At 46.3% G+C, this 27,976-nt stretch overlaps 6 protein-coding genes and 2 pseudogenes across 8 annotated transcripts; all 8 read left to right on the forward strand.

The window, feature by feature from the left end:
* Positions 1-667: 667 nt before the first annotated feature.
* Positions 668-5,347, forward strand: mrpl51 (mitochondrial ribosomal protein L51). The gene is made up of 4 exons (XM_088939754.1): positions 668-911; positions 1,373-1,461; positions 2,990-3,097; positions 5,121-5,347. Exons 2-4 carry the CDS (start codon positions 1,380-1,382, stop codon positions 5,315-5,317), a joined length of 387 nt encoding a protein of 128 aa, XP_088795880.1. The 5' UTR covers positions 668-911; positions 1,373-1,379; the 3' UTR covers positions 5,318-5,347.
* A 604-nt stretch (positions 5,348-5,951) lies between these two features.
* LOC148816559 (vesicle-associated membrane protein 1-like) lies at positions 5,952-14,994 on the forward strand. Of its 3 annotated transcripts, none has more exons than XM_088940150.1 (6): positions 5,952-6,315; positions 6,690-7,036; positions 9,059-9,215; positions 9,679-9,837; positions 11,555-11,606; positions 12,999-14,994. In XM_088940150.1, coding segments are annotated over exons 2-6 (387 nt in total). In that variant the 5' UTR covers positions 5,952-6,315; positions 6,690-7,034; the 3' UTR covers positions 13,016-14,994. The 3 variants fall into 3 exon arrangements, with proteins under 3 accessions (XP_088796276.1, XP_088796278.1, XP_088796277.1); XM_088940152.1 differs by having other exon boundaries at positions 5,958-6,248; XM_088940151.1 differs by having other exon boundaries at positions 6,247-6,414.
* Positions 14,995-17,796: 2,802 nt separating this feature from the next.
* LOC148816560 (histone H1 pseudogene) lies at positions 17,797-18,471 on the forward strand (annotated as a pseudogene).
* Positions 18,472-19,580: 1,109 nt separating this feature from the next.
* On the forward strand, positions 19,581-19,967 carry LOC148816561 (histone H2A). Its single transcript, XM_088940154.1, has one exon. It carries the CDS (start codon positions 19,581-19,583, stop codon positions 19,965-19,967), a length of 387 nt encoding a protein of 128 aa, XP_088796280.1.
* A 1,406-nt stretch (positions 19,968-21,373) lies between these two features.
* On the forward strand, positions 21,374-21,784 carry LOC148816562 (histone H3). The gene has a single exon (XM_088940149.1). It carries the CDS (start codon positions 21,374-21,376, stop codon positions 21,782-21,784), a length of 411 nt encoding a protein of 136 aa, XP_088796275.1.
* A 1,054-nt stretch (positions 21,785-22,838) lies between these two features.
* On the forward strand, positions 22,839-23,150 carry LOC148816563 (histone H4). The gene has a single exon (XM_088939859.1). The coding sequence runs from the start codon at positions 22,839-22,841 to the stop codon at positions 23,148-23,150; it is 312 nt and encodes a 103-aa protein (XP_088795985.1).
* A 1,105-nt stretch (positions 23,151-24,255) lies between these two features.
* LOC148816564 (histone H2B 1/2) lies at positions 24,256-24,647 on the forward strand. The gene has a single exon (XM_088940155.1). The coding sequence runs from the start codon at positions 24,256-24,258 to the stop codon at positions 24,628-24,630; it is 375 nt and encodes a 124-aa protein (XP_088796281.1). The 3' UTR covers positions 24,631-24,647.
* A 2,153-nt stretch (positions 24,648-26,800) lies between these two features.
* Positions 26,801-27,555, forward strand: LOC148816565 (histone H1 pseudogene; annotated as a pseudogene).
* Positions 27,556-27,976: the final 421 nt, after the last annotated feature.

Below are 27,976 nucleotides of genomic sequence, written 5' to 3' on the forward strand. Positions count from 1 at the left end.
AAATCCAGATTCCACTGAGCCGGGCTGCTAATGTTATTGTTGTCGCTGAAACTGAAACTGACATCTCTAAATTTAACGATGTGGGGAAAAAAAACAAACCTGAAATACAGTATTCATTACTGTAACCTGTCACATAATTCTAATCCAGTCCAGTGATGTTAAACCAGTGCAGTGATGTTAAACCAGTGCAGTTGCACAGTACAGTAATTTCAGTCCAGTGATGTTAAACCAGTGCAGTAATTCCAGTCCAGAAACTGTTAAACCAGTGCAGTTACACAGTGCAGTAATTCCAGTTAAATTATTCGAAATTGGTGCAGTTACACACATTACATTAGTTCTAATGCAGCCTAGCACAGTGCCTCTCAGTTTAATGTGCTAATCATTTATTGTAGTCGGGTTCTTCCAAAACTTTGAAGTGCATCGACTGCCTGGCCATAGAAGCAATAAAGACGTCTAGTGTCAGTTTGTCTATCAGTACTCATGTTGGAGTTTTTAAGAATAATACGTTCACATACCTGGACCGCTAAAAGGGGCAACACATACTGTAAATGTAGCCATTTCAAGTCCTTTCCTGCCACCTAATGGCGGCGCCAGCTTTTGATATATGATTTGCGCTTTTTCTCTGCGATTTACGGTAGTGTGGTTTGTAGCAGAAGAGCGTTGGAAGATGGGATTGGAGACAAAATGGCGGCGCCCATATGAGTGGTGCTATTGACTTTCCTTCAGATTTTGATTGTTTTTTTCCTCCGATAGCATTTTCAGATCGGTTTCTTTGAAGTGGTAAACAGAAACTGAAGTTATCATTGCTTTTCTTGGAGTAATACTGTAAATAATCGTAGTTTCAGTTTTGTTACTATTGTGCTGTGTAACCTAAGGGGGATTTAAACTTGTTGAACGAGCTAAGCTGTCAGGTACGTATTGGCTAGGGTGTAGTGCTTTTATTTTGCTGTTTTACAGATACAGGTAGATGTTGTTGTGCAGTACCACGTTTGTCTCTGTTTTTTATTTATGGTATCGATGTTGCGATGTGATGGTTAGTGCTTTGAAACTGAAACTTATTAACTGGGTGATAGTAATGTGCTTCGTATTGGTTTAATACATACCAAGCAATGTCAGTGACTGCACAGGTAAATTGCATTCGCATAAAAGCACCAACCTAATATATTTCTAATGATTTTAAAGTGTAGTGATTAATAATCGACTCAAGTCAGTATTACTGCGCTGTAGTGTTCAGTCGGTGTCTATACCGTGTCCTCTTCCTCACTCTTTAACATTAATGACGTACTGTAGTGCTCTGTAGAGAGCCTCTCAGCCCCAGACACCACTTCTGCTGCCTTCTGCTTTATTAAAGCTGCTGTATTTCTGTCTTCAGGTGTCCGATGGCTTTTCTGGGGAATCTGTTGAGGACGAGCCTGTCGATCTTCAAGTCGACAACACAGTCAGTGAGAGACTTCCACACAGGTATTACTTTCTCTTGTTAACTAACGTTTCATCTTATGTGTTTACCTGGAACCCTGAACTCTGATGAATTAGATTCATAATCATAATCTGTAAAAAAAAAATATAGTGCAACAATAACATGCAGAGATGAGTTTAAAGATCAGTTAATACATTGTCAGCATCGCACACTTACAGTACTGTAGAAATTATCCAGTACCTGCAATCACAAGCTGAAGAACTGGGTTTTACACCCCTATTTCCAGAGGGGCCCCAGTCCATCCAATTTTATGTGTCATCCAGTCCTAAAGAAACAAAATTCACTCAAGTAATGGATCACTAAAACAGGCTGTTTTCCAAATGCTGGAGCCTCTGACCCTTCAGCGCTAATATGTCTCCTTGAATTTTTTATAGATCTGTAAATTACTTAATTGAGCGAAGCACTCACTTCTGCATCTGAGACGTTTTGCGGTGTGAGGGTTGGATGGAGGGTAGGCTAATGAGAAGTGGTGCCCTTGCCTTGTTCCTTTGGAAATGGGTGACTGGGCATAGGCAGTCAAGCACCCAGCATGCATTTTGGAGGCTGTGGGAAACTGTGGTACCTGGAGAAAGCCCATGCACTAGCTGAAAGAACTTGCAAACTCGGCACGTGGGGACGCGGCATGTTGGAATCCAGCAGGAGACAACCCAGGAGAGCATGCAAACTCCACACAGACTGATGCACGGGACCCCGGAGGTGTGGGGCGGCGGCGGTGTTAACTGACATGCCGCCCTTTGAGAAAACACCTGAACGGAGTTTTAGATTAGTTTACCAGATTAGCTACCAGAGTCCCAAACAAGACCAATGGCCTCCACTCAGAAAAGAACTGCAGATCTTACTCTGCAGCATCTTACAGGTGCACTTTCAGAGTCCATCAGAGGGCTGGATCTCACCACAATCAATGAGAGTTTTCCTGATGGTGTAACAATCTTCTGCAGACATATTATTATCCTAAATACACTTCATCTCTTTTTTATAAATACAGGCACGACTGCAGGTCAGCATATGTCTTTGTGTCTGTAATGAGGATGTTAAACCAGTGAGTTACACAGTACAGTAATTCCAGTTCAGTGATGTTAAACTAGTGCAGTTACACAGTGCGTTCAAATTGTTTTGATCTAAATTGTTTCAGATCTTCCAGGGCATTTTTGTGATGAGGACTGAATTCGGCCTCCTGAAAGGATAGTCCTTCGGCATTGCCCGGTGATTAGGAAGAGCGTTTTCCTGCAGTGGAGTAAGCACCTTAGGTCGCCTTGTGCCCCCAGACCCTGGTGCGCCTCATAGGGCTGTTGTGTTGGTGCCGAGGAAGAGCCGGACCTGTGTGTGACGGGGCAGCGGCGCCCACTTTTCAGACGCGAGATCGAAGCCGTGGCTGAATTCGGGGCAGGGGGGTCAGCTGCTGGTGGGATTATTGCTCACGCTGTGGTGCCCAGTATTGGTAGGATGGGGGAGCAGTCCTCTATTTCAGCGTCCCTGCTTCATGGCTTTTCTGTTAATATCGCTCTTCCTCAGGTGGCTGCAGACTGATCCGGATGCACGCCATCCCCGCCCCAAAGCAGACGGACAGATGGACAGAGAAACGGAGCATGTTTGGTGTCTATGACAACATCGGGATCCTTGGTAAGTGAGGATGGGAGGGAATACTGTCCTGGTCTCTTATTCCCAGTCTTTCTGAAAAGACTGTGTTTTTTTTTTACAGTCTGCATTATCTGTCTGTAATGTGCATGTGCCATTCCTTCTGGATTTCAGTTTGCAACAGATTCTCCTAAATCAGTAGTTCCTAACCCCAGCCTTGGACGGGCACTGTGTCTTTCCTTCCAGAGGAGCTCTAGATCCGCAGTGCTAATTGAAGACTTCATTGATTTTCTTGCTTGTTGAGTCTTTCATTAATGATGGCAGTTCTGAAATTCAAAAATCAGTACAGGGTTGATACGAAGTGAAAATGCCATCCTTTGTTGTAAGAGCTGCAAGCAAATTTATGGATATGCCTCAGAAAGAAAGCTGAAGTCAGCTTGTGATGAAGACTTTAGCTGAAGAGCAAAAGGGAAGACAAGCACACAGTGTTTCTCCAGGACTGTGGTTAGGAAGCACTACCTTAAAACATCTAAATTCCCTCCTGATAGAATTTAATTAAAAGGTTTCACTGATGGGTATAATTTATTAGTTGTTATTGTGCGTACAGAGAAAAACAGAGTAATCTTCTTTGAAACACACACAACTCTTTTAGACTGTGTCAGACTCTGTAGGGTGCTCATGAGATCCTGTCCTGCAGTGTTTTTGCCTGCTCTGCTTTGTGCTTGGTGTTTTGCTGCAGCTTTACCATCTGTAGTTAAGGCTGTATTAATGGGCTGATGAGAACTACATCATAATATAAATGAAATATAAGTACATAATGTTCCGGTTTCGTTGTTAGTTGGGTGAGTTTTTTTTTTCTGTCTTTCTGGATTTTGCAGAAACATTAGGTAGAATTCCCCTAAATTATGCAATTCCTGAAATTTCTTTATACTCTCCAGTTCCATTTTTCCACATCCTGCTGTGTCTGTGACTTTCTCTTTCTTCCTCCCTCATCTAGCTAATGAAACTGGCAGTTTAGGAACATAAGAAAGATTGCAAATGAAAATAGGCCCATTGGGTCATCTGGCCTGTTTGATCGTTAATAGCTCATCCATCTGAGAATGTCTTCCAGGCAAGGCATCAACTTCAACCACATGGCTCTGCAGCTTGTTCCACACTTCCACTACCCTTTGTGTAAAAAAAAATGCTTCTTGTTTTCACTTTCAAAAGCACATCTGCTTAGTTTGCACTAGTGGTCTGGATAATAAGCATATTATATGTTTAATTCAATCATGTTGAATGGATCCTTCGAGCTCTTCAGGTACTGGTGTGTTAAAAAAAAACGCTGAATAACCTGCAGACAGGTCTCTCCAGGACCAGAATAGTGGACCGGTGCTTTAAACGATGCTCTGGATTACAGGTACAACTTGCTGCTGGAGCCTAGAGAAAAGTGCAGGCATTAAATCCATTCAGCTAATCATGTAATGGGCTAATTAATTAGCTATGCATTTGGATGGCTTAAAAGCCAAAGCTCTGCAGGAATCAGGGCTGGGGAAAAATGCTGCCCTGTGCTAGAGCAGTTCAGTCCTGGTCCCAGTGAGGTTTTCTCTAGTTTTTAGAGACTTGGGGGGCACCTGGAGAGCTGGGAGAAGCTGTTAAATTGCTCCAATGAGGCCCATAAAAGCTGGTTTGGGCCTTCAAGTGGGGCGGAGCGGTGTGGCTGGAAGGTTGCCGGTTCAAATCCCGCGGCCGGCAGAGGAATCCTACTCCGCTGGGCTCCTGAGCAAGGCCCTTAACCCCAACTGCTCCAGGGGCGCCGTATAAATGGCTGACCCTGCGCTCTGACCCCCAGCTTCTCTCCCTGTCTGTGTGTCTCATGGAGAGCAAGCTGGGGTATGAGAAAAGACAAATTCCTAATACAAGAAACTGTATGTGGCCAATAAAGTGATCTGATCTTATGAGCTGGAGGAGAGACATGCGGCAATAGTCTGAAGGCAAGGTGTCTAGAGACTGCTGATGCACACAGGGCAGGCAGGCCAGACGCGGTGTTTCTCACGAGTGCGGTCGTCTGGTCGATCTCGTTGCCTAGGCGACTTCAAGGCCCACCCCAAGGACCTGATTGTGGCTCCCCGTTGGCTGAAGGGTTTCCGCGGCAACGAGCTGCAGCGCTGCCTGCGGAAGAGGAAGATGGTGGGCGACCGGATGTTCACGGACGACCGCCACAGCCTGGACAAGCGGATCAAGTTCCTGTACCGCAGATTCAATCGCTACGGCAAACATCGATAGCCCGCCGGCAATCAATAAACGTACTGTTCTGTATTCCAGTTCTGTCCTGTCTTTTTCTCGGAATGCGGTGGCGTTGTGGGGTGACAGCACTTGCCGCTCATGGGTTCAGTCCTGGTTGGGCTGGGGGGGACCGACTGTGTGGAGTTTGTATGTTATCCGTGTCGGACCAGGTTTCCTCTGGGTGCTGTGCTTTCCTCCCGACTTTGGAAGCCACATGGTTTAGGTTACCTGTTGTCCCTGAGTTGTGCCTATGCATAGGTGTGCCCTGCGATGAACACAGTAAGACGATGGCACATAGCATTGATCCTACACTGACTGGCACACAGGATTACTACTGACCAGCACGCAGTAATGATGGGACACTAAGTGGCACACTGCCCGGCACGCAGTGGTAATGGCACACTGACCAATACGCAGTAATGACTGGACACTGATTCACACAGTAATGATGAGATGCTGACTGGCCCAGTGTTATTGTCCTAATAGTACCTGACCCCCCCAGCTCTGCCCCTGACTGACAGACTCGGACGCAATTGGCTGCCAGCTGGTGGGAGTGGGAGATTGCTAGATGGATGGACGGGGGCAGTCCGGAGCGACTGGAAGTGAAGGGTATGTGAGGCAGAGGTGGGGTCAGAGAGGACACGGGGGGTGGAGGGCAGTTATCTGGAGTACAGTCAGGCGAGGTGGGCGGGTGAGGGGGTCGTGTGTTGTAATGATAGTGGGGGCGCAGACAGACGAGGGGAGCAGCAAATCGGTGTCTGCCTGAGAGAACCCGTCGAAGAGGGGCGAGAAAAAAAAAAAAGAGCGGAGTCGACAATCTTGGAGCTGGCTCGCACACCGCAGTGCCTCTCCTGCGTCCTCTTGTTGGGGAGAGAGAGAGAGAGCGCTGCAGTACTGCGAAAAACGGAGAGAGGGAGGGGAGGGGAGATAGGTACCGCACCGCCGCCTTTCCATGCGGTCCGAGAATACAGAGAGGGAGAGACTTGCGCAAGACTGCGGTACGGTTCCAGCAGAGAGAGAGACACTCTTGACTTCGAGAGGCGCCGCATCAACCCCCAGAGACGGTAGACAGGATAGAGGAGAAAAGGGGGGCGAGGGTGCTGCTTTTTTTTTTTTTAAAATAATCTTTTGTTTATTTGCATGGGAAAACGCCAAAAAAAAAAGGCCATTTCAAACGGTTCAGCGACTGAAAACTACTGGATTTTTAAAGCACTGCCAATTCTAGCATTTGAATTGGCAGGAGAGGAAGGGATCTATACCATTTTTCAGCTGACTTCGACTTGACTTTCCCGTTGTTGTTGTTTTTTTTTTTTGCTGCACATCAGCCCGGCATCCGCTTTAACGAGGAGGCTGTATCTGTCTTTCTGAACAGGTGACAGCCGGAGGCGCCTGCGCGTGTCGCGTCAGAAGGAGAGGAGACGCTGAAGTCCAGCCGACGGCTCCACTGCGGCTCCGTGGCCGAAGCGACTCCCATCACTCACTTCGACAGCTGCAGTCACAGCAGATTCCGCGCCCCCCCAATTCCTCTCCCTCGCCAAGCATTCAATCCCCCCCATCCCCCCGCCCCCCCAAACCACCAACACCCCCTCCTCATCATCATCATCACCACCACTTCATCCCGTCCAGAATCTGGACGTTTTCTTTCTCCCATTCTGCCTCTTAAACTTCGTGTCTTCGAGCTTGCACTGAGCCATCCGACAGACGGAGCTCAAACGCGATGTAAGTACACTGCTGTCTTGATTATTTATTTTTAAAAAAAATAAGTTTTAATTAGAATATTTCCTATTCCAATCTCCGAGAGATAAACAAATTGATTAATAGAAAGATAAATAATACACACTGTATACTTGCAGTGAACTATGTCCAGTATGTACATTATATGTTACTGAGTCTGTCATCGGACATCAATAGATGTTTGTACAACGTTCCTGTCTCCTGAAATGATTAGATCTGTAACAGTATGTGGCAAACAGATGATAGGGATTTGGGGAGATTCCTTCGGGGCTGGAGTAGTGTAGGGGTGGACCATGTGACCCAGGCTCTCTGGACCAGACTGTTTCAGGGCAGCAATTGAGAGGTCACCTTTCGGTTAAGAAATCCGTGTCAGGAAAGCCCACATCTTCTGAAGGAATAGCTTGAGAAATGTCAGTTGGGGGGCTGGGCTGTGTGAGTCCTGTCAGCGTGCACTGGACAGATTGGCAACTCCACGGTCCGATTTCTCCCCCGAGAACCTTGTGTTTTGTGTGTGTGTGTGGAAGAGCTACCCATACGCCTTTTTGAAGAAAGCCTAACCCCCTTCCTCAAAAAAAAGAAAAGTCAGCCATTTTGGTGCAAAAGTTGAGTTGAGACGGACTCTGGGCTGTCGCTGCTTTCAAAGGGGGGTGGGGGTGGGAGCCCTGCGGTCGATTTAAAGGATACCAGGATCTTCAGGTCTTACACATCCATCTTCAAAGGAGCAGCAGCTCATATAGTTGACCGTGTTACTTTGTCGCACCTAGATACAGCTTTAGAGTTTGCAAAAACAGAGAGATTTAGAGGAACTGGGTTCATCCTCTGCAGAAGTACTGTAACTGTGGAAAGGCCTTACTGGAAGATGTGGGAGAATTGTCACTTGTGAGCTAGTTACTCCTCAAGGACAGGTGGGACAGAGCAGGGAATGCAGCGCTCTCTTGCGTGGAAGCACACAGATTTGAGATTTGCCCTACAAGTGACTACAGTGCTCACTGCTAGCAGTATTCCTATAGATGTTGTTAATTATCCCAGTATGAGGGATAGCAGTAACAGCAGAGGATATAGCAGAAGAAGCAGCAGCAGTGCTTTCAGTGGTCTTATTGGAAAGGATGCATGAAATCACTGTGCTGCTTAGTGAAGTTTTAAAATGGGTTTAATCATACAGAAAGCCTCTCCTGAGAGTAACAGAAAAGAACAGGGAGAAAATCGTTTTCAAGGTGTGGTTCTGCAGACGTCAGGGTTCAAACAGAACATATTCAACAGCCAAATGTAACAGGTCAAGCATGGTATGGTATAGAATATTTTAGGCTCCAGTCACAGAATGCATATGCTAATGTCCAGCTCTCTGAGAAACCCCACAATTCAGCTATAATCTGATTGCCGCTGTAAGTGATGGTTGACCAATAGGTGGCTCTGTATCAGTGGACACAGACTTTCTAATCCGATGCTCCTGTATGGTGACCGGGGGCACTGCTGAAGAAGGCGCTGTCCTTCAGATGAGAGAAAACTGAGGTTCTGACTCATCAAAGATGAGTCATTCAGGATCTCATGGCAGAGGCTGTAAGTGTAGGAATGAAAGCCCAGTGTCCTGGCTAAATTCCATCTTATATTTTCCAGTCGGCATTTGTAGAATCTGGCCTGCTGTAAGGTTTCTCTTAATTCGACTGTTGAAGCAGTTTCTCTACTCCTTCACCTGATCTGGTGTGTAGTGGGGCATCTGATGCACCCCAAAACATATGGGGTTCCTTTCTGTAACACAGAGCAGTATAACAGTACAATAGACTGTAATACACTAGTACTGTCCATTTATATTATATTTGTTATAATATAATGAGTGTTATACTGTCCAAAACAAGAAATTAGAAAAAGCATATAGCTATTACTGTAAATATTTTAGCGATTAATTACTTTTCTTTGTCTTTCTTAGTGCAGTGGCAATATATCTGATATGTTTACATAAGGGATATGTTTACTCCTCCTATCGCTCTGTCTCTCCTTTCTCTGACTCAGGTCAGCCCCAGCTGCGGCCCCTGATGCTGCCCCCCCTGCCGGGCCACCAGGAGCCCCAGGAGGAGAAGGAGGGGCCCCTGGGTCTGGCCCTCCCCCTGCCCCTCCCAACCTCTCTAGCAATCGCAGACTGCAGCAGACACAAGCGCAAGTAGAAGAGGTCAGAGAAATCCTAATATAGACCCTAGGGACTCACCCAACACACAGAGATTAATACAGAACCTAATATAGACCCCAGAGACACTCCTCACACTGAGAGATTAATATAGACCCTAATATAGACCCTAGAGACACACCTCACACACCGAGATTAATACAGATACTAGTGTAGCATTTTGAAGATTTGGGATGAGTTGTACCCATTAAGGCAATAACAATCTGATTAAGGCCTTTTAAAGAGCTGAGTGGGTGAAAAAAAAAAAAACCCTGCAGACACACCAGCCCCAGGGGGGAACTGTCGAGTTCTTGGATTGGACAGCCTGGATCTAGTGTCTCTCCTAACAGAGGAATTACCTGGATGTGTATGCAGATGGTGGTACATGTAATCTTAGGACACAGGTGGGCTGTTAATGCATCCGCAGGATGACTTCTCTGTCTCTCTCTCGCTTATGCCTCTTTCTCAGGTTGTTGACATCATGCGAGTCAACGTGGACAAAGTCCTGGAGCGTGACCAGAAGCTCTCGGAGCTGGATGACCGGGCCGACGCACTGCAGGCCGGCGCTTCGCAGTTTGAGAGCAGCGCCGCCAAACTGAAGAGGAAGTACTGGTGGAAAAACTGCAAGGTGGGCCATGGGCAGGGGTCTGTGAGCTTCGTTAGTTAATGTGCTTCTTATGGCAGCAGCAGGAGGAGCAGAGTTACAGGGTCTTTGTGCGTTAACACAAAGGGCAGCATGACAAATGCAATATCCCCATTTCTCTTATTCACAGGGGACATGTTCTTGAATATCTGTGGATAGCAAACACAGTGTACTCTGGGAAAAAGAACATCTTCTATAGCAGATGAATTGCATGGGCACACCTAATGCACAATGCAAGTCAGCATTCTTCCATTCATTTTTAATGATCCAGGACAGAGCCAGAGCCTATCCCAGCAAGCACACACCACTCTGCCCCCCGCGTGCCAACACAAATATGCCAAATATCAAAAGAACAGTAAATGCAGTACTGCACAAAAAGCCAATATTCAAAAAATGAATGTATAGGAGGAAAAAATATATAAAATTGAACCTCTGAGAAAGTTTTAGGAGCTTTGAGAAAGTTCTCTCAGGCCAGGCTGGCTCTGACACCGCTAGAACACGAAAGCGCAGATGGAGAAAATGCGACTGAGGTGTATCCATGGAAGGGTTATGAGTAGATCATAAGTGACTCTCGTTAATTTGGCTTTATAATTGAATGGACAATCCAGCCTGTTTTAACTGCTAGTATTTGTCTTTGACTTCAAACATGACATTGGGCCTGAGGCAGTTCATGGAACAGCATAATGAAGCAATGCACTCATTACTGTCATTGAGACAAGTTATTTTTTTGCCCCCCACAGCTTCTCTGTCTGGTAGATGAGGAATTGTCAACAAAATGCCCCATCTTCTTCTCTCTCAGTCAGTGTTTATGGACAGGGAGTAACCACCCTGTAGCCTGATCTGGTCAGATCACAGAAGCTAAGCAAGGCTGGGACTAGTCACTACTGGGAAGGGAAGCTTCTATAGAAAGCCAGGCTACTGTTGGACCAGTAGGTGGTGCTCTTCCTCCTGGCATGCAATTTCTAATCTAAGGGTCTCAAAACCAGCCTTCATTCTTCAAGTTTTAGTTCTAAATCCATGAGTCAGTTAAACCATTAACTTGATTAGTTTCTTAATTTTCTAAATATGGAATTGTTCTTATAGTCTTTTACAGTTGATTCTGTGAGACCTTAATTAAAGGTGTGGTTATGTTTACATGACCTCAGATCCTTGTTAGAATTCTCAAAGTCATGCAGCTATTTAAATAATTAGACCAAATGTGTTACTAAGACTGTGAGTGTAACAGAAAACAGAAGACACTGGCCCCTCCAAGAGTTGGCTTAGGGGCTACTGCTCTAATCCAGTACCTCAGTGTGGTGATTGCTCAGACAGAACCTTAGGAGATGTGACATTACACCAAGACCTTAACTCCTTTGTCATTATTGATCTCATGGCCCTCTTTGAGAAATTAGGGGTGTTGTCCCCCGTGTCTTGACCTGATTCTACTGATGGCTTCTCATCAGCGAGTCTGGCCTCCCTAAAGTTTCCCCTTAATTCAATTGATGGAACAATTTTTCACTGCTCCCCCTTATCTCCTGTGTTGTGGGGCAGCTGTGTGCCCCCCTGGAGGTGGCTGTATTTCAGAGACGGAGTAAGTGTGTCCCCTCCTACCTACAATCTAATTAGCAGCCAGTGTGATGGAAAGCATCATCTAAATCCATGTGATTATTAATGGACGTGACATTCACTCACTCTTAACCCTCTAACTCCCTCTCTGTCCTAGATGATGATTATGATGGGAGTGATATGTGCCATTGTGGTGGGCATCATTTTTCGTAAGTATAATCTACTGCAGCAAGTCAGCATTACAGTTGGTCTGTGTTCCCCTTGAGCCACAAGAGGGCGCCAGCACGCTTCAAAGAGACGGGCCTCTTGTCCCATTTAATATAGATTTCCCTCTGGGGTATTTCCCCTTTGCAGTCTCTTGCAGAAATCCCCCTGGCACCCAGCTGTCCTCATTACAGCGGGAGTATTTGAGGAGATTCTCTTCCTCCGCTAAGGAGAGTAGGGAGCGCCCCAGCCAGTACCTTTGCTCAGAAGAAGAAAGCTGCTATCAACCGCCCTTGTATTAGGAAGATAGAGACAGAGTTGGGATAACAATCCCTGGTCAGACGTGATCCACTGGGTCAGGAGAGGACTGTTGGATGGGATTTTGCTGTGTGACAGGAAAGAAAACGGGAGACTCTGAAAGCTGAAATCTGTCTCTGCCTCTCTCCCCCGTGTGAGAGTACTGTATTCATTCCTTTCCTGTTTGATCTCAGAAATATCCTATCCTGACAGTCCCAAACCAGCCCATACAATCCCATTTGGCAAAGATTCTTAGCCATAAAGAAGAACAGCCTTACTCTCATTTCCCTGGTACAGGTGAGTCAGTAGCAGCTTTCATCTTCTCCTGAGATTAGGTGCAGACTGGGGCTCAATTCTCTGGGAGCCTTATAAATATCTGATACCAGTACCCAGTCCTATGAAGGACGCCTTTGTGTGGCTAAAGGGAGAACAACAGTCTTTTTTTACTGCTTTGTTGCACTGTCCTCTTTGCTGTGCAAAAGCAGCAGTTGCAATATGTGATTGAGAATCATTTACCCAAAACTTCCATTAGTGCTTTCTACTGTTACAACATTTGTGAAACTTATTACTAATTCAGCTGAGTTTGGGTGTGAAGGAACAGTGAATTACATTTCCTGATCGTTCGCAGTGATCACAATCTTAAAAATGCAGTCCATATGAAATGTTATAGGAGCTCATTGTTCACACTTTCTGTCATTAACCTCATCTGTTTCTCTTCACAATTTTTGTGCTGCATGATAAAGATCTATGGGAATTGACCATTATCTTCAAGGCAGATAGCAGTTATTTCAGTGAGAGATCACTGTGGAATTGTGTTTCCAGATAAAGAGGGGAAACCTGAGTGAAAATACTAGAACAGTGCAGAATGTCTAAGTCTTCTGCAGAGCAATGTATCTATTTAATTCATGTCAGTGTCTAGAGTAACTCCATTCCACTGCCTCAGCTTTGAATCTGTAGTGTTCTCTCAGGCTTCCCTCTCTCTGAATGTAGTTGGACTGGACTGTAGTGTCATACAGGCATAGTGTCTCAATGAACCAGTTATTCTCCTGTGCAGCTTGTCTCTCTCATAACCTCTATCTCCACCTCCTTCTCCTCCCAAGTGTACTTCTTCACCTGAGCTGGACTCCAGAAGCCTGGACAGCAAAGAGTGGGAAGAAAGGAAGGAAATAAGGAGAGAAGGAAAAGCACTGAAGGCAAATCAGCCCCATATCCTTCTGATTTCAAACACTAATGTCTTCCATACATTTGTCATCTGCTCAGAAAAACAGATGTTAGTTTACACACATTAATGCCATCTGCTTGGTTTCCTCCAGTTCTCTCATCTCACTGTGTCTCCTGTCCTCATGTGTGCTTATTATTGAGGGATTCTCTGTGATCTCCTCTCACTGCGCCTCCTGTCCAGTTGTGTGTATTACTGAGGAATCCCCTGTGACCTATTCTCACTGTGTCTCCTGTCCTCATGTGTGCTTATTTCTGAGGGATTCTCTCCTCTCTCCTCTCACTGTACCTCCTGTCCAGTTGTGTGTGTTTATCACTGAAGGATTCTCTGTCATCTCCTCTCATTGTCTCTCCTGTCCTCTTGTGTGTGTTTATTACTGAGGCATTCTCTGTGATCACCTCTCTCTTACTGTGTCTCCTGTCCTGCTGTGTTTATTACTGAGAGATCCTCTGTTCTGTCTTCTTATACCTTCTAGTGTAATGCCATATAGTAATTATACCTAATACTAAGAAATTACACCCCTACCATAAACATACAACAGAGGATACTATATACTGTACGTACAGAGAGAGAGGAAATGAGAAAAAATCTCCATAGTAAATGCATATGACAGGATAGGAGAGACAGTGAGAGAGAAAGGAGATAACATAGAACCCATCGGTAATAAGCATACTAACATGACAGATACAGATAGTGAGAAAGTAACTGGGAAAACCGAGCAGATCATTCATAAATGTCAGAATTTCATTAGATCAGTGCTTTTGCACTAACTTTTCAAAGCTTGCTAACTTTGTAAATGATGGGCAAAATAGCTCCAAAATACTTCTGAAACTGTACTCCTTTATGCAAAAAAAGAGAATACTTAAAACACTTTTATGAATGTGTACCTGGAAATTGTAATTGTGCTTATTTTTTAAACGTTTGTTTTTGTACTAATGTACTCATTGTTTATTAATTTATACATTGTCTGAGAGAATGCTTGGATATTGTTCTTTAATTTCTTTATTGCCCAATATATATATGGTGATTCCCAGTGACAGAACTTAATTTTCACCTGATGTGCACACATACTGTACCGGAAGCAACCACAGGCATACAGGCACTTGCTAGTGAATGTGTATACACATGGTCTCCAAACACTCATTGTGGTACACACTTTTTACACACACACACACCTGGAGTCCAGACTCTTATTGAACACACTTTTTACACACACACACCTGGAGTCCAGACTCTTATTGGAGACACTGTATACACGCACCTGGAGTCCAGACTCTTATTGGAGACACTGTATACACACACACACCTGGAGTCCAGACTCTTATTGGAGACACTGTATACACACACACCTGGAGTCCAGACTCTTATGGGAGACACTGTACACACACACACCTGGAGTCCAGACTCTTACTGGACATCTTGAATATATACACACCTGGTGTACAGAGTTATGTTAAAGACAGTGTGTATACACATCTGGTGTATAGAAATTTCAGAGAAAAAAGCGATCCACTGTATAAACTGGGCGTACTGCTTTAGCGTTGTTTAATTTCTGAGCTGTGATTTTGTGGATGTTTGTGCTATTGAGTGGGCCATCAGTCTGTGTTGAGATCATGCTCTCCCACAAAACCCCTCTTTCATATCTTCTCTCCCTTCTGTTTCTCTGAAAGATGTGTGAACTGCTGAAATATTTTAAAACATCAAAAAAAAGAATCTATATTTAAATTACAAAAAAAGTCAATATTATTGCATTGAAAAAAATAGGAACTCCAAAGCAATTAAAATAAACTGACAAGGATAATATGATCATTATCGATTCAAGCATGTATATTTGTTCTGTACGCTGCGCTTGTACTAATTAAAATCAATATTGCGAATTATACTGTTTGTGTTTTGATTTACTATAAGCCTCAGAAAACTCAACTCATCCTTTAACATTCAATCTTGATCTAATTCCCGATTCCACTGCCTGTTCTCTCATTCACAGATATAATGGACTGTAGTCTCCAGTCAGTCAGTGTGACTGTGCTGTAGTGTCCAGTCAGTCAGTGTGACTGTGCTGTAGTGTCCAGTCAGTCAGGGTCACTTTGCTGTAGTGTCCAGTCAGTCAGTGTCTCTGTGCTGTAGTGTCCAGTCAGTCAGGGTCACTGTGCTGTAGTGTCCAGTCAGACAGTGTCACTGTGCTGTAGTGTCCAGTCAGTCAGTCAGTGTCACTGTGCTGTAGTGTCCAGTCAGTCAGTCAGTGTCCCTGTGCTGTAGTGTCCAGTCAGTCAGTGTCCCTGTGCTGTAGTGTCCATTTAGTCAGTGTCCCTGTGCTGTAGTGTCCAGTCAGTCAGTGTCTCTGTGCTGTAGTGTCCAGTCAGGCAGTCAGTGTCACTGTGCTGTAGTGTCCAATCAGTCAGTCAGTCATGTGTTAATGTTACAGCTCATACCCACTACCACATGGAGCATTTTAAATAGCAAAGTAAGTACAGGCTATAGGCTACTAAAGTTTATTTTCTTTGACAATGACATGATTCCTTCAATTAAAGATACTTAGAATTGTGACTAAGGTACAAATAAATAACCTTCTAGATGGGGTTATTCAAGAGGGATTCTGGAGCTGCCTCTCACAAGACACTTTAGATTTTAAAGATTTGGACACAATTCTCCATTTATAATTCACAAGAAATGGTACAAACTTCATGAGCCCACTTAGTAGTCCTTCAATTAGGGTTCACTGTAATTACAGATCTGAGAAAATGTTTCTTCAGCTTTGCAGGAGTTTCAAGCTTCCTCATCTATAGAATTCCAACTTTCCTTCCAAAACAAGCAGACGGGTGTGTTATGTCACACATATAGGAGCTGTTTCACCTCAACCTTTCACTGCCACTGTCCCAGAGCAGGCAGTTTTACAAGCAAATGTGTCACTGAGTTCTGCTCAAGGCATAATCATTGACACACAATCCAAACCTGTACTCTGGTACAGTACATCTATCTGTCTTCTCACGGCTTTATCCAGTACAGGGCCGCAGGGGGAGCGGGAACCTATTCCAGCCAGCAACATTCACACGGCAGGACACATCCTGGGTGGGACACCAGTTCATCACAGGGCAGAAGCTCACAACAGGGCCAATGTGCTCAGAAGCCAGTTAACCTACAAACGTGCCTTTGGACTGTAGAACAAAGCCGAAGCACCAGGAGGAAATCCACATGAACATGGGGAGAACATACAAACTCCACTTAGACAAGTTTTGCGTAAGATGGCGGATGTTTTGATGTCACAGAACGTGCCAGTGTGGTTTCTGAAAAATGTGGCGGTCTTCATTTTTTGTAGTTCTTTTTTTCCGATTTCCGCCAGCGTACTTTGCTGAGACAAGTTACCGCAGGAGCGTAAAAATCGATAAGGTATGTGAATGGACGTTAGTTAACAGGACAGTCACACGGTTCTGTATTGTGATCGATCTGTATTCTGTATTCTGTATTGTGTTCTGCGACAGAACGAGAGTTTATTGCAGCTGTCGTGAGAATGTCCTGCTTTTGAAGTCAGTCTCTCAGCGTGTGTTTTTAAAGGGGTAAGGCGTATTGATAACTGATCTGATATCTCGGTATAAAGGAATGTAATAGTAATTCCCTTCAAAACGGTGGGGTGTGTTAATGACTGTGAACAAAGAGCAAAATAAATAATCGGTTTTAAACTTTTCGATACGTTGCTGCCTGTCATTCTGTATTTCTTATACCTGCTTCTCGTTTATATATGCGGTTTAAGTGCATTTATTGTAGAAAGAGACCACAAATTGCCCGGCGAGCACTGACTGTTGTGTGCTCTGTTGTCCGAGTTTGAGCACCTCTGCCAAAACAACCCTACAGATTATGTTAAAGCGCGTTTGAAAGAAGAGAGGGTTGGCTCTGTATTCCGGGTCTTTTGTTGGGGTTTCTGTGTATCTGTGAGGATTATGAGGTAGATCATAGAGATCTTCGGGGTGTGTGTATTTGCCGGTGAAAAGGCACTTTCAAAGATGACGTGAAAATTCCACATTGAAACAGCGGGATCTGAAAAAAAAATTCTCCAGAATAATCTTTTCGAACACTAATTAAATGCCTGGGTTGTAATAATCCAAGCTTTTAATATGCGTGCTCAGACTTTTGCAGAGTTACAACTGCCCAGTTGAACGAAACTGACGAAACTGGTCTGGTCTCTGTTAGAAGCAGACGGTCCCAGAGTGTGTTAATGACACTGAACAAAGAGCCACATAAATCATCTGTTTTTAATAATTCAGAGTTCATTCCTATTATGGTACATTACCGGCGGCCTCGGCTGTATTATTTACACATTGTTTTTATCTTTACTGAGGGTTTAAGTAAATTTATTTTCGAAATAGACGACAAAGTGCCGGGCGAGCACCGCCTTTCGAGAGCTCTGTTGTTGGAGTTTAAGCAATTCTGTCAAAATTACCGTACAGAAAAAGCTATAACTCAGCTGCATATTAAAGACCAGGGGGTTTCCTCTGCATTTTGCATCTTTTGTACTCGTTTCGGTGTATCTGTGAGGATTACGGGGCAGTTTTGTGCGGGGAGAAAACACAAGTGCGAGCGGGCTGTGCGGAGCGGAGCTGCAGCAGCAGCGGTTGAGTCTCCACGGTTCTCATGCGGCCTTGAAGTCCCGCCTGCGCGCGGAGCCGCAGACAGTCCGACAGCAGACAGAGACGCAGCGATGGCAGAAGAAGTCGCTCCGGCCCCCGCCGCCGCGCCGGCCAAGGCGCCCAAGAAGAAGAGCGCCGCCAAGCCCAAGAAAGCGGGCCCCAGCGTGGGAGAGCTCATCCTGAAGGCCGTGTCCGCCTCCAAGGAGCGCAGCGGCGTGTCCCTGGCCGCCCTGAAGAAGTCCCTGGCGGCCGGCGGCTACGACGTGGAGAAGAACAACTCCCGCGTCAAGCTGGCCATCAAGAGCCTGGTGACCAAGGGCACCCTGGTGCAGACCAAGGGCACCGGCGCCTCGGGCTCCTTCAAGCTCAACAAGAAGCAGGCGGAGACCAAGACCAAGCCCGTGAAGAAAGCCGCCGCCGCCGCCAAAGCCAAGAAGCCGGCGGCCAAGAAACCCGCAGCGGCTAAGAAGCCAGCGGCCGCCAAGAAGCCCAAGAAGGCGGCGCCCAAGAAGCCGGCGGCCGCCAAGAAGTCGCCCAAGAAAGCCGCGAAGCCCGCAGCGGCCAAGAAGGCGACCAAGAGCCCCAAGAAGGCCAAGAAGCCCGCGGCGCCTAAGAAGGCAAAGAGCCCGAAGAAAGCCAAGGCAGCGAAGCCCAAGGTGGCCAAACCCAAGACGGCCAAAGCTAAGAAAGCGGCTCCCAAGAAGAAGTGAGCGATCGACCCCCGAGTTAATTTCCTACAAACCCAAAGGCTCTTCTAAGAGCCACCAGCCCTTCCGAGAGAGAGCGCAGACTTTCCCTTTTCACCGCCTGAAAGCGCCGGTTCGCTCGATGTCGGGGGGGGAAATAGTTACTTTACACAATGGGGGGTATTGAGTTTTAGCGTTTAAAGTACATTTTTCTTGAAACTGAAATGCAATATTTAGTCGAGTTGGGTAAAATATTGTACAAAAGTAAATGCTATTGTAAATAATGGGTGCATAGGGAAGGTTTTGTAGAATTATAAGCGGGCCTTTTCGTTAACAATGAAACTTTCTTATCGTTTCTGAGCAACGCTGTGACTCCTTGTATCTCATCACCAACAATGAGGTGAAATGTTACATTATTACATTGCCCGTAGGTTTTCATTGGTGTGTGATTTAAAATTCGTGACTGCTAGTCTCGCACCTATAGCGGACATGTGAAAAGGCGTAACGTGACAACTTGATCACTATAAGAGCGACAATGGTGACTTTTCAATACTGAGCCCTCGCAGGCGGGTGATCCAGATTCTTATGGGAGTTGAGCTTAATTCCACTCAAGGTAGCGTGTTAAGACATAGTTACTGAGAGTCACACGGTGGTGAAATTCACTAAAATATACATTTTCTAAAGCATGAAAATGACGGATTAAGCAAAATGTTTTGCACATTATCTGCTGTAGTTTTCCTAATCGCCTGTTGTTCTGCACATGGCCTGTTGTCTCTGTCTTTCTTTTCTTATGCAACTGTATGTATGTAACTTTTGTTGTTGTTTTTTACCACTTACCGCCTGAGAGCTAGCTAAATAGCATTTCGCTATTCCATATACCTGTGTATGAGTATAATGATGATAAGCTTGAAATTGAAAAACAAATATTTATCTTCGCTCGGCAGCAGAGCCGCGCTCTGTGTTCAGAGTCCGAATTTCCCTCCTGCCTGTTGATTGGTCGAGACCGAGAGCGCTGGTTGGCAACACTGATCTCTGATTGGGTGGAGAGCTTGTTCCCGTCCAACCAATCAAATTCAGCCGCGACTATTCAAAAGCGGGGCGGCGAAAAGCTTGTGATCATTGTCAGATTTTTTCGGACAAGCTCGACAGTGCAAGATGAGCGGCAGAGGAAAGACCGGCGGTAAGGCCAGAGCCAAGGCCAAGACTCGCTCTTCCAGGGCCGGACTGCAGTTCCCTGTGGGCCGTGTCCATCGGCTGCTGCGCAAGGGAAACTATGCCGAGCGGGTCGGCGCCGGAGCCCCGGTGTATCTGGCCGCGGTGCTGGAGTACCTGACCGCCGAGATCCTGGAGCTGGCCGGCAACGCCGCCCGGGACAACAAGAAGACCCGCATCATCCCTCGGCACCTGCAGCTCGCCGTCCGCAACGACGAGGAGCTGAACAAGCTGCTGGGCGGCGTGACCATCGCGCAGGGCGGCGTGCTGCCCAACATCCAGGCGGTGCTGCTGCCCAAGAAGACCGAGAAGCCGGTCAAGAGCAAGTAAACAGCCCGGCAGAGACCCCGACTGACCCTGAACACAAAGGCTCTTTTAAGAGCCACCCACAGCCTCTTGAAAAAGAGCGATTTCTATTGGTTTTTAGTAATATATTTGCAATATTTATAAATAGGTCGGAGCACGTGTTTTTCACTGAGATTTTAGCAGTGATGTACTGTGGCTCCGAATCACAGCCGCTGTGTGGACGAGCGACTTGTTGCGCTCGCAATACAATTCATACAATCATTTTCTTTGTTCAGTTCGTTTAAGTGGATTTTCGCCTTTTATAAACGGAGCAGAGCGAACTGGGTTCCTTTTTGTACTCTTCATTAGAATTATTATACCACATTTATATTATTGTTTAACGAGCTTTTAACCCCGAGCTGTAGAGTTGAACAGAAATCGGGGTCCCTCAGCACAGCACTCCTCCCCTGAGTCACAGGATGCGCTTTTACACTGTAACATATGCTTGACTTAACTTCATTATAGTAGGATTATACTATTTCATGATTGAATGGAAGTATATTATTGCCCTACTTCATCATAGTTAAAAGAAATCAAGGTTCTTGCAGGTTATTGATTTCTAGGTATAAAAACGCCTTTATACTTTGATTTGATCAAACCAAGAAGATTGGAGAGGGTGTATGAACTGCGCGCTCCTTCTCAAACTATCCCCCGACTGATCCCGAGCACAAAGGCTCTTTTAAGAGCCACCCACAACCACTTGAAAAAGAGCGATTCTGTTGTTTTTATTAGTATAATTTATAAATATATCAGAGCACGTTTCTTACCGATATTTAGTAATGATGTACTGTTGCTCAGAATCGTATAGCAGCTGTGTGGAAGAGCGATTTCTGTTGTGCTCGTAATATAGTTCATACCATAATGCTGTTTATTCAGTTCGTTCAACTAGATATTCATCTTTTAATTGGAAACCAAAACCGCGATATCCGTCCTTTGGTTTATAAGGTTTTCACCTCGAACTGTAGACTAAAACAGATCTGGGTCCCTCTGCACAACCCTCACCTCTCAGTCACAGGACTGCTCTTTTACACTAAAAGTCAACAGTATACTAGTACTGTTATACTATTTAATGATGTCTTGGAATTATATTATTGTCGTACAATATTATATTTTTCATTCTTCAAACATTCTGCCCCTTATTGATATATATATATATGGGTGGAAACGCCTGAAGTGGATCTTTCTTTGTCTCTTATTAAACCAAGAGAACTGGAGACGTGACGCGAGGAGTGTAAGAGCTGCGCGCTCGGATTTAAACCGTCCAATCAGCGACTTACACCCTCCTTCCCCTGTACCTTTCAACCAATCAGGACGGGGCTGCCTGCGCATATAAACCCGAGTGCCGGCCACACTTTTCACTAAAGTGCTGATTGTGAAGAGTAGCGAGGAAGATGGCGAGAACTAAGCAGACCGCTCGCAAGTCCACCGGCGGCAAGGCGCCCAGGAAGCAGCTGGCCACCAAGGCTGCCCGCAAGAGCGCCCCCGCCACCGGCGGCGTGAAGAAGCCCCACCGCTACAGGCCCGGCACCGTGGCTCTGCGGGAGATCCGCCGCTACCAGAAGTCCACCGAGCTGCTGATCCGCAAGCTGCCTTTCCAGCGCCTGGTGAGAGAGATCGCCCAGGACTTCAAGACCGACCTGCGCTTCCAGAGCTCCGCCGTCATGGCTCTGCAGGAGGCCAGCGAGGCTTACCTGGTGGGGCTCTTCGAGGACACCAACCTGTGCGCCATCCACGCCAAGAGGGTGACCATCATGCCCAAAGACATCCAGCTGGCCCGCCGCATCCGCGGGGAGCGCGCTTAGACACGGACCGCCCGCTGCAGGATCTTTCCCCTTGAACACAAAGGCTCTTTTCAGAGCCACCACAACACTCGAGAGGGTTCATATATTCCACTATAGCCTGTACGAGGCACAATTCTCGTTTGGTTAGGTGATAAGTGAAATCCGTACTGAGAAGCGGTTTTCTACCCCTTCGTGTAAAAGCCCATTCGCGCACGACTACACTGCTGCAGTTACCCACCGACACACGTCCCCTTTTTGCTCTACCTCTGTTTTTCAGCCTTCATATCTACCTTTGAAAGTTTAAGTGCATGGGATTATTTTAATGATACAAGAACGACTGGCATTAAAACCCCTTACACTACTATACGTTTTACGAATTCGGTGTCTGTTAATTAATAATTAGCAATTAAGTAGCAGCTTACTGGTCCCTCCATCGCTCTTCATTTCACCCCAGAAGAAGCATTTATACTGCAGTACAGATCTGTGAGGACCACTGTGCTAACTAGCCATGAACCTCAGACAATCCATGTGATCGAGATTTCAATGAAATGGTTTAAGAACGTTTATAAAGACAGTTTGGGTGAAGCATTTCCTTTTAAGCGTTTTAAAAGACGTCCTTACATTTTTGGACTTTTTAACAGCTGGATTGTTTATTCAATGCTACATAAGGGGTGGAGAACGAGATATGTACTACTTCAACGATGAATGCTTTATGTCAGCTATTCATGACCCTCATACACAGTAGTACACTACATTTTCCATTCCGAATTCTGTGTTTTTGTGTTGTGCGCGGAATTAGGTCTAAATCTACACGAGAATATTACAGCACCTCGGGTCGCATCAACATAAACATTGAATACTCGAGGTCTGTCCTCTGCAGCGCTGCTGTGGGAGAGAGCTCACGGCAGGGAAGGGGTTCATGTGCAGTCTGGGCTGCTGCTGCAGTCGGAGAGGAGGCGGGCTCGTGTGTCAGTGCGCCTCCGGTCTCAAGCAGGTCCGCTCTCAGGCTTGAAAAGAGAAGCGCCGCGGCTGCAGCCCAGCAGTGTGTGTCGTGTTCACAGCTGATAACTTGAAGATGTCTGGAAGAGGCAAAGGCGGAAAGGGACTCGGGAAAGGAGGCGCTAAGCGTCACCGCAAGGTTCTCCGCGACAACATCCAGGGAATCACCAAGCCCGCCATCCGCCGTCTGGCTCGCCGTGGAGGAGTGAAGCGGATCTCTGGGCTGATCTACGAGGAGACCCGCGGGGTGCTGAAGGTGTTCCTGGAGAACGTCATCCGCGACGCCGTCACCTACACCGAGCACGCCAAGAGGAAGACCGTCACCGCCATGGACGTGGTGTACGCGCTGAAGCGCCAGGGCCGCACCCTGTACGGCTTCGGAGGCTGAACAGGAGCGGAGCTTCACTGCCGGACTGGACCCCGACGTATCAACCCAAAGGCTCTTTTAAGAGCCACCCACCTTCTCAGAAGAGAGCTCTAATCTGTTTGGGTATCGAAGTTTTATTTTGAAAACCATATTTGCAAGTATGAAATAAAGTAATCACAGAGTCGCTTTATTACACACTGGTACACTATACAATACAGAGCGACCTATATATGGATGTGGCTGCTAATGGGGTAGCGTTTCTTGGTGAAACACGTTATGCTGCCCAGAAGTGTTGGTGTGGTAGTTTTTGTCCCCATCACTCGTACGCTGTGTTTTGCGTTTTGTATTTAAACTATTTTCTTCTGATAAGCCTCCTTAAAAAATGCGTTCGAAAGGGTAGAAAATTGCTATTAGATCATGGGGCAGAATGGGGTTCAGCTTCTAAATGTTTTTTTTTTTTATTCTTCAAGCTTGGTTTGTCTTTTAAGAAAGCGCTTTTGTGATATCGGGCCGTTTCTAACCCTCCCGCCCCGCCAGGAAGCTGCTCGGCTCTTTGTTCGCTCAGACGCGGCGGGAGGTCGAGACAAAGACGCTCGAAGCGCTTGAAATCCATTTGCAAAGAGCCCTTCTGCTTACGTTCACTTTGTAGAAAGGTTTAGTGTGATGTTTTCTTGTGCTCAGACTAATTTGAAACCTGTGCTAAAGCTCAAAAGTTTTGCGATAAAATGCTGTTGGTTCAGAATTGATTTTAAAATTGCCTAGATTATCACCAAGAGTTCTTTTGACTCCAAGTTTGCACAAATTGGACAGTTTACACCGAGCACATTGTTTTCTAGAGAAGGAGATATAAGAGTCGGATTTCAGAAAACGGATCACACGGCCCTTTGTTCCTGTGTGCGCGGGCGGAGGGGAGAAAGAGGCGCCTGGAGTCAGAGCGAGCGGCTCGGGCGCTCAGCCGTTTGAATTTCATTGGCGCAGAGCGCAGCCAATAGGAGAGCAGCTCTCTCGCTGACCAATGAGCCGGCATCTGTGCTGAGCGAGCTGATTTGCATGCGGCCGCTATAAATAGAGGGCTGCAGGAGATGGGTGATTTTATTACTGTCTGTGCAGTCTGCAGTGTGTGAATATGCCTGAACCAGCGAAATCCGCTCCCAAGAAGGGCTCCAAGAAAGCCGTGACCAAGACGGCCGGGAAAGGTGGCAAGAAGCGCAGAAAGACCAGGAAGGAGAGCTACGCTATCTACGTGTACAAGGTGCTGAAGCAGGTGCATCCGGACACCGGCATCTCGTCGAAGGCCATGGGCATCATGAACTCGTTCGTCAGCGACATCTTCGAGCGCATCGCCGGCGAGGCCTCCCGCCTGGCGCACTACAACAAGCGCTCCACCATCACCTCCCGGGAGATCCAGACCGCCGTGCGCCTGCTGCTTCCCGGAGAGCTGGCCAAGCACGCCGTGTCCGAGGGCACCAAGGCCGTCACCAAGTACACCAGCTCCAAGTAAACCCGGCCCGCCCGTCCCCGATCTACGAACCCAAAGGCTCTTTTAAGAGCCACCCACTCAGTCCGTAAAAGAGTAATCATGATTTCTTCCTTATTGCTTCAAACCCTGGTTTTCGACGCTTTTAAATCAAATCAAAGTTTATTTATCAAATGCACAACAATATGGCGTGCAGCAGTAGTTGCTGGCAACGAAATGTCTTTTTCTGCGAGCTCACAAAAATCACAAGAATCACAAAATTGAGGTTACATTTTTGAAATTGAGAAAACAGCTCTACTCACATTGAGTTATGTGTCCAGGGTGTATGCAATATATACATGTAGTGCACTTATGCTGAATATAGTGAGAATTGTGTGTCCATGTAGCCATTACAGGTGATTTGCTAAGGAGCTGCAGGTTGGCTGTTTAGCAGTCTTATTGCCTGGGGGTAGAAGCTGTTTCGTAGTCTGTTGGACTTGGACCAAATGCTTTGGTACCGTTAACCAAACGGAAGGAGGGAAAACAGTTTGTGACTGGGGTCCTTGAGAATGGACCTGGCCTTCTTCAGACATCTAGCTGAGTAGATCTCCTGGATGCTTGGTAGCTCACAGCTGGTGATAAGCTGTGCTGACTTCACCACCCTCTGCAATACTTTGGCCCCAAGTGTGCAATAACATTCACACCTTGCTTGAATTTGATTTTTCTGTGTAGACGTGTATGTGTAAGTTGTACATATACTTGTCACTGAGCGCTACGCGTAACATTTTGTAAGTACAGACGATTATTTAAGGACAAGTGGGGGACACGCTTTGTTTCTGGTTCTGACAGTTTAGTCCTCATTTAACTTCTGTTACCAATATACATAATTTAGAGTGACCTTACACGTAAATTACCTTTTCTGTTTCACATTGAGGTTGTTGTCTTCGATGCTTCTAATTGGCAACTGTTGGGAATCGGTTACACATTTATTTCAAGGCATTTCAGTCTCAAAGCAATGAAACTAGATTTACATGAGCTTTATTATTATTTGTTTCACAAATGATCAAGGATAGAACATGTTGTTTTTAGGAAACGGACCCATTCCCAGAACAGAGCCTGTGGCTGTTGCCGAGTGTTTTCTACATTGTTCCTGGAAAGAAGCCAGGGTAGGAGCAAGGCTGTGCTTGTTGCTCCATTCTCCCACAACTCTTTGGGTAAGGAAATGTTTCCTTTGCTCGATTCAAATGCACCTTGAGTTAAGTCACACACAGCTCCTCCTCACTCTCTGTCTAAAGGAGTCTACAACAACCTTCAGCTTTTATTATCAGATATTGCTTTTCATACATTCTAAAAAATGTCATTACAACGTCCCTTGTTCTGATCAAGCGCCTGGCAGATTAGTAAGCTGAACCACGCCTTGGTTACAGTCTAATTTACCAAGCGTTTTCATTGTCCGAATGACAAAAAAAAATGTCTGAGGACCATTTCAGGCTCCACTTCTCTGCCTGGGCTGTTTATTTCATGTCAGGACAATTTCATTCAAACGGGTTCGCCAGTGTGTGCTGATTTTCCATTTTGCTTCGGTTAAAAATCTCAACAGGCTTATGAAACCTTTAATAAATGCATTCCAGCAATTCCACTATATTCTATTAGGCGATCTGGACATTTGTCAAGAAATACAAAGTGGTAGTTTTACGAAACTGCTCTAGTCCTTTGTTAGAAGCAGCGTTTCCTGGAGTGTGTTACTGACGCTGCCCAAAGAGCAGAATAAATCATATTGATTTTAATATTGCAGACGTCCTTTTTATCGTGATAGCTTACCACCAGACATGACAGTATTTCTTGCACACTATTCTTATTTTTAGCGGTGTTTTAAATCCATATATGTTTAAAATACACGACAAAGTGCCGGATGAGCACCTCCTTTCGCGTGCTCTGTTGTCGGATTTGGGGCATTTCTGTCGAAACTACCGCACAGACTCTGCTGAAGTTGAAGCGCGTTTGGAAGATCGGAGGGTTTTCTCTGCATTTTGCATCTTTTGTACTCGTTTCGGTGTAGTTGTGAGGATTACGGGGCAGTTTTGTGCGGGGAGAAAACACAAGTGCGAGCGGGCTGTGCGGAGCGGAGCTGCAGCAGCAGCGGTTGAGTCTCCACGGTTCTCATGCGGCCTTGAAGTCCCGCCTGCGCGCGGAGCCGCAGACAGTCCGACAGCAGACAGAGACGCAGCGATGGCAGAAGAAGTCGCTCCGGCCCCCGCCGCCGCGCCGGCCAAGGCGCCCAAGAAGAAGAGCGCCGCCAAGCCCAAGAAAGCGGGCCCCAGCGTGGGAGAGCTCATCCTGAAGGCCGTGTCCGCCTCCAAGGAGCGCAGCGGCGTGTCCCTGGCCGCCCTGAAGAAGTCCCTGGCGGCCGGCGGCTACGACGTGGAGAAGAACAACTCCCGCGTCAAGCTGGCCATCAAGAGCCTGGTGACCAAGGGCACCCTGGTGCAGACCAAGGGCACCGGCGCCTCGGGCTCCTTCAAGCTCAACAAGAAGCAGGCGGAGACCAAGACCAAGCCCGTGAAGAAAGCCGCCGCCGCCGCCAAAGCCAAGAAGCCGGCGGCCAAGAAACCCGCAGCGGCTAAGAAGCCAGCGGCCGCCAAGAAGCCCAAGAAGGCGGCGCCCAAGAAGCCGGCGGCCGCCAAGAAGTCGCCCAAGAAAGCCGCGAAGCCCGCAGCGGCCAAGAAGGCGACCAAGAGCCCCAAGAAGGCCAAGAAGCCCGCGGCGCCTAAGAAGGCAAAGAGCCCGAAGAAAGCCAAGGCAGCGAAGCCCAAGGTGGCCAAACCCAAGACGGCCAAAGCTAAGAAAGCGGCTCCCAAGAAGAAGTGAGCGATCGACCCCCGAGTTAGTTTCCTACAAACCCAAAGGCTCTTCTAAGAGCCACCAGCCCTTCCGAGAGAGAGCGCAGACTTTCCCTTTTCACCGCCTGAAAGCGCCGGTTCGCTCGATGTCGGGGGGGGAAATAGTTAATTTACACAATGGGAGGTATTGAGTTTTAGCGTTTAAAGTACATTTTTCTTGAAACTGAAATGCAATATTTAGTCGAGTTGGGTAAAATATTGTACAAAAGTAAATACTATTGTAAATAATGGGTGCATAGGGAAGGTTTTGTAGAATTATAAGGGGGCCTTTTTGTTTAGAATGAAACTTTCTAATCGTCACTGAACAACGCTGCGACTCCTTTCATCTCATCACCAACAATGAGGTGAAATGTTACATTATTACATTGCACGTAGGTATTCATTAGTGTGTGACTTGCAATTCGTGACTGCTAGTCTCGCAGCTATAGCGGACATGTGAAAAGGCGTAACGTGACAACTTGATCACTATAAGAGCGACAATGGTGACTTTT

This window comes from Atractosteus spatula, chromosome 22 (assembly GCF_055471065.1).
Source record: "Atractosteus spatula isolate fAtrSpa1 chromosome 22, fAtrSpa1.hap1, whole genome shotgun sequence".
Classification (NCBI taxonomy): Eukaryota; Metazoa; Chordata; class Actinopteri; order Semionotiformes; family Lepisosteidae; genus Atractosteus; species Atractosteus spatula.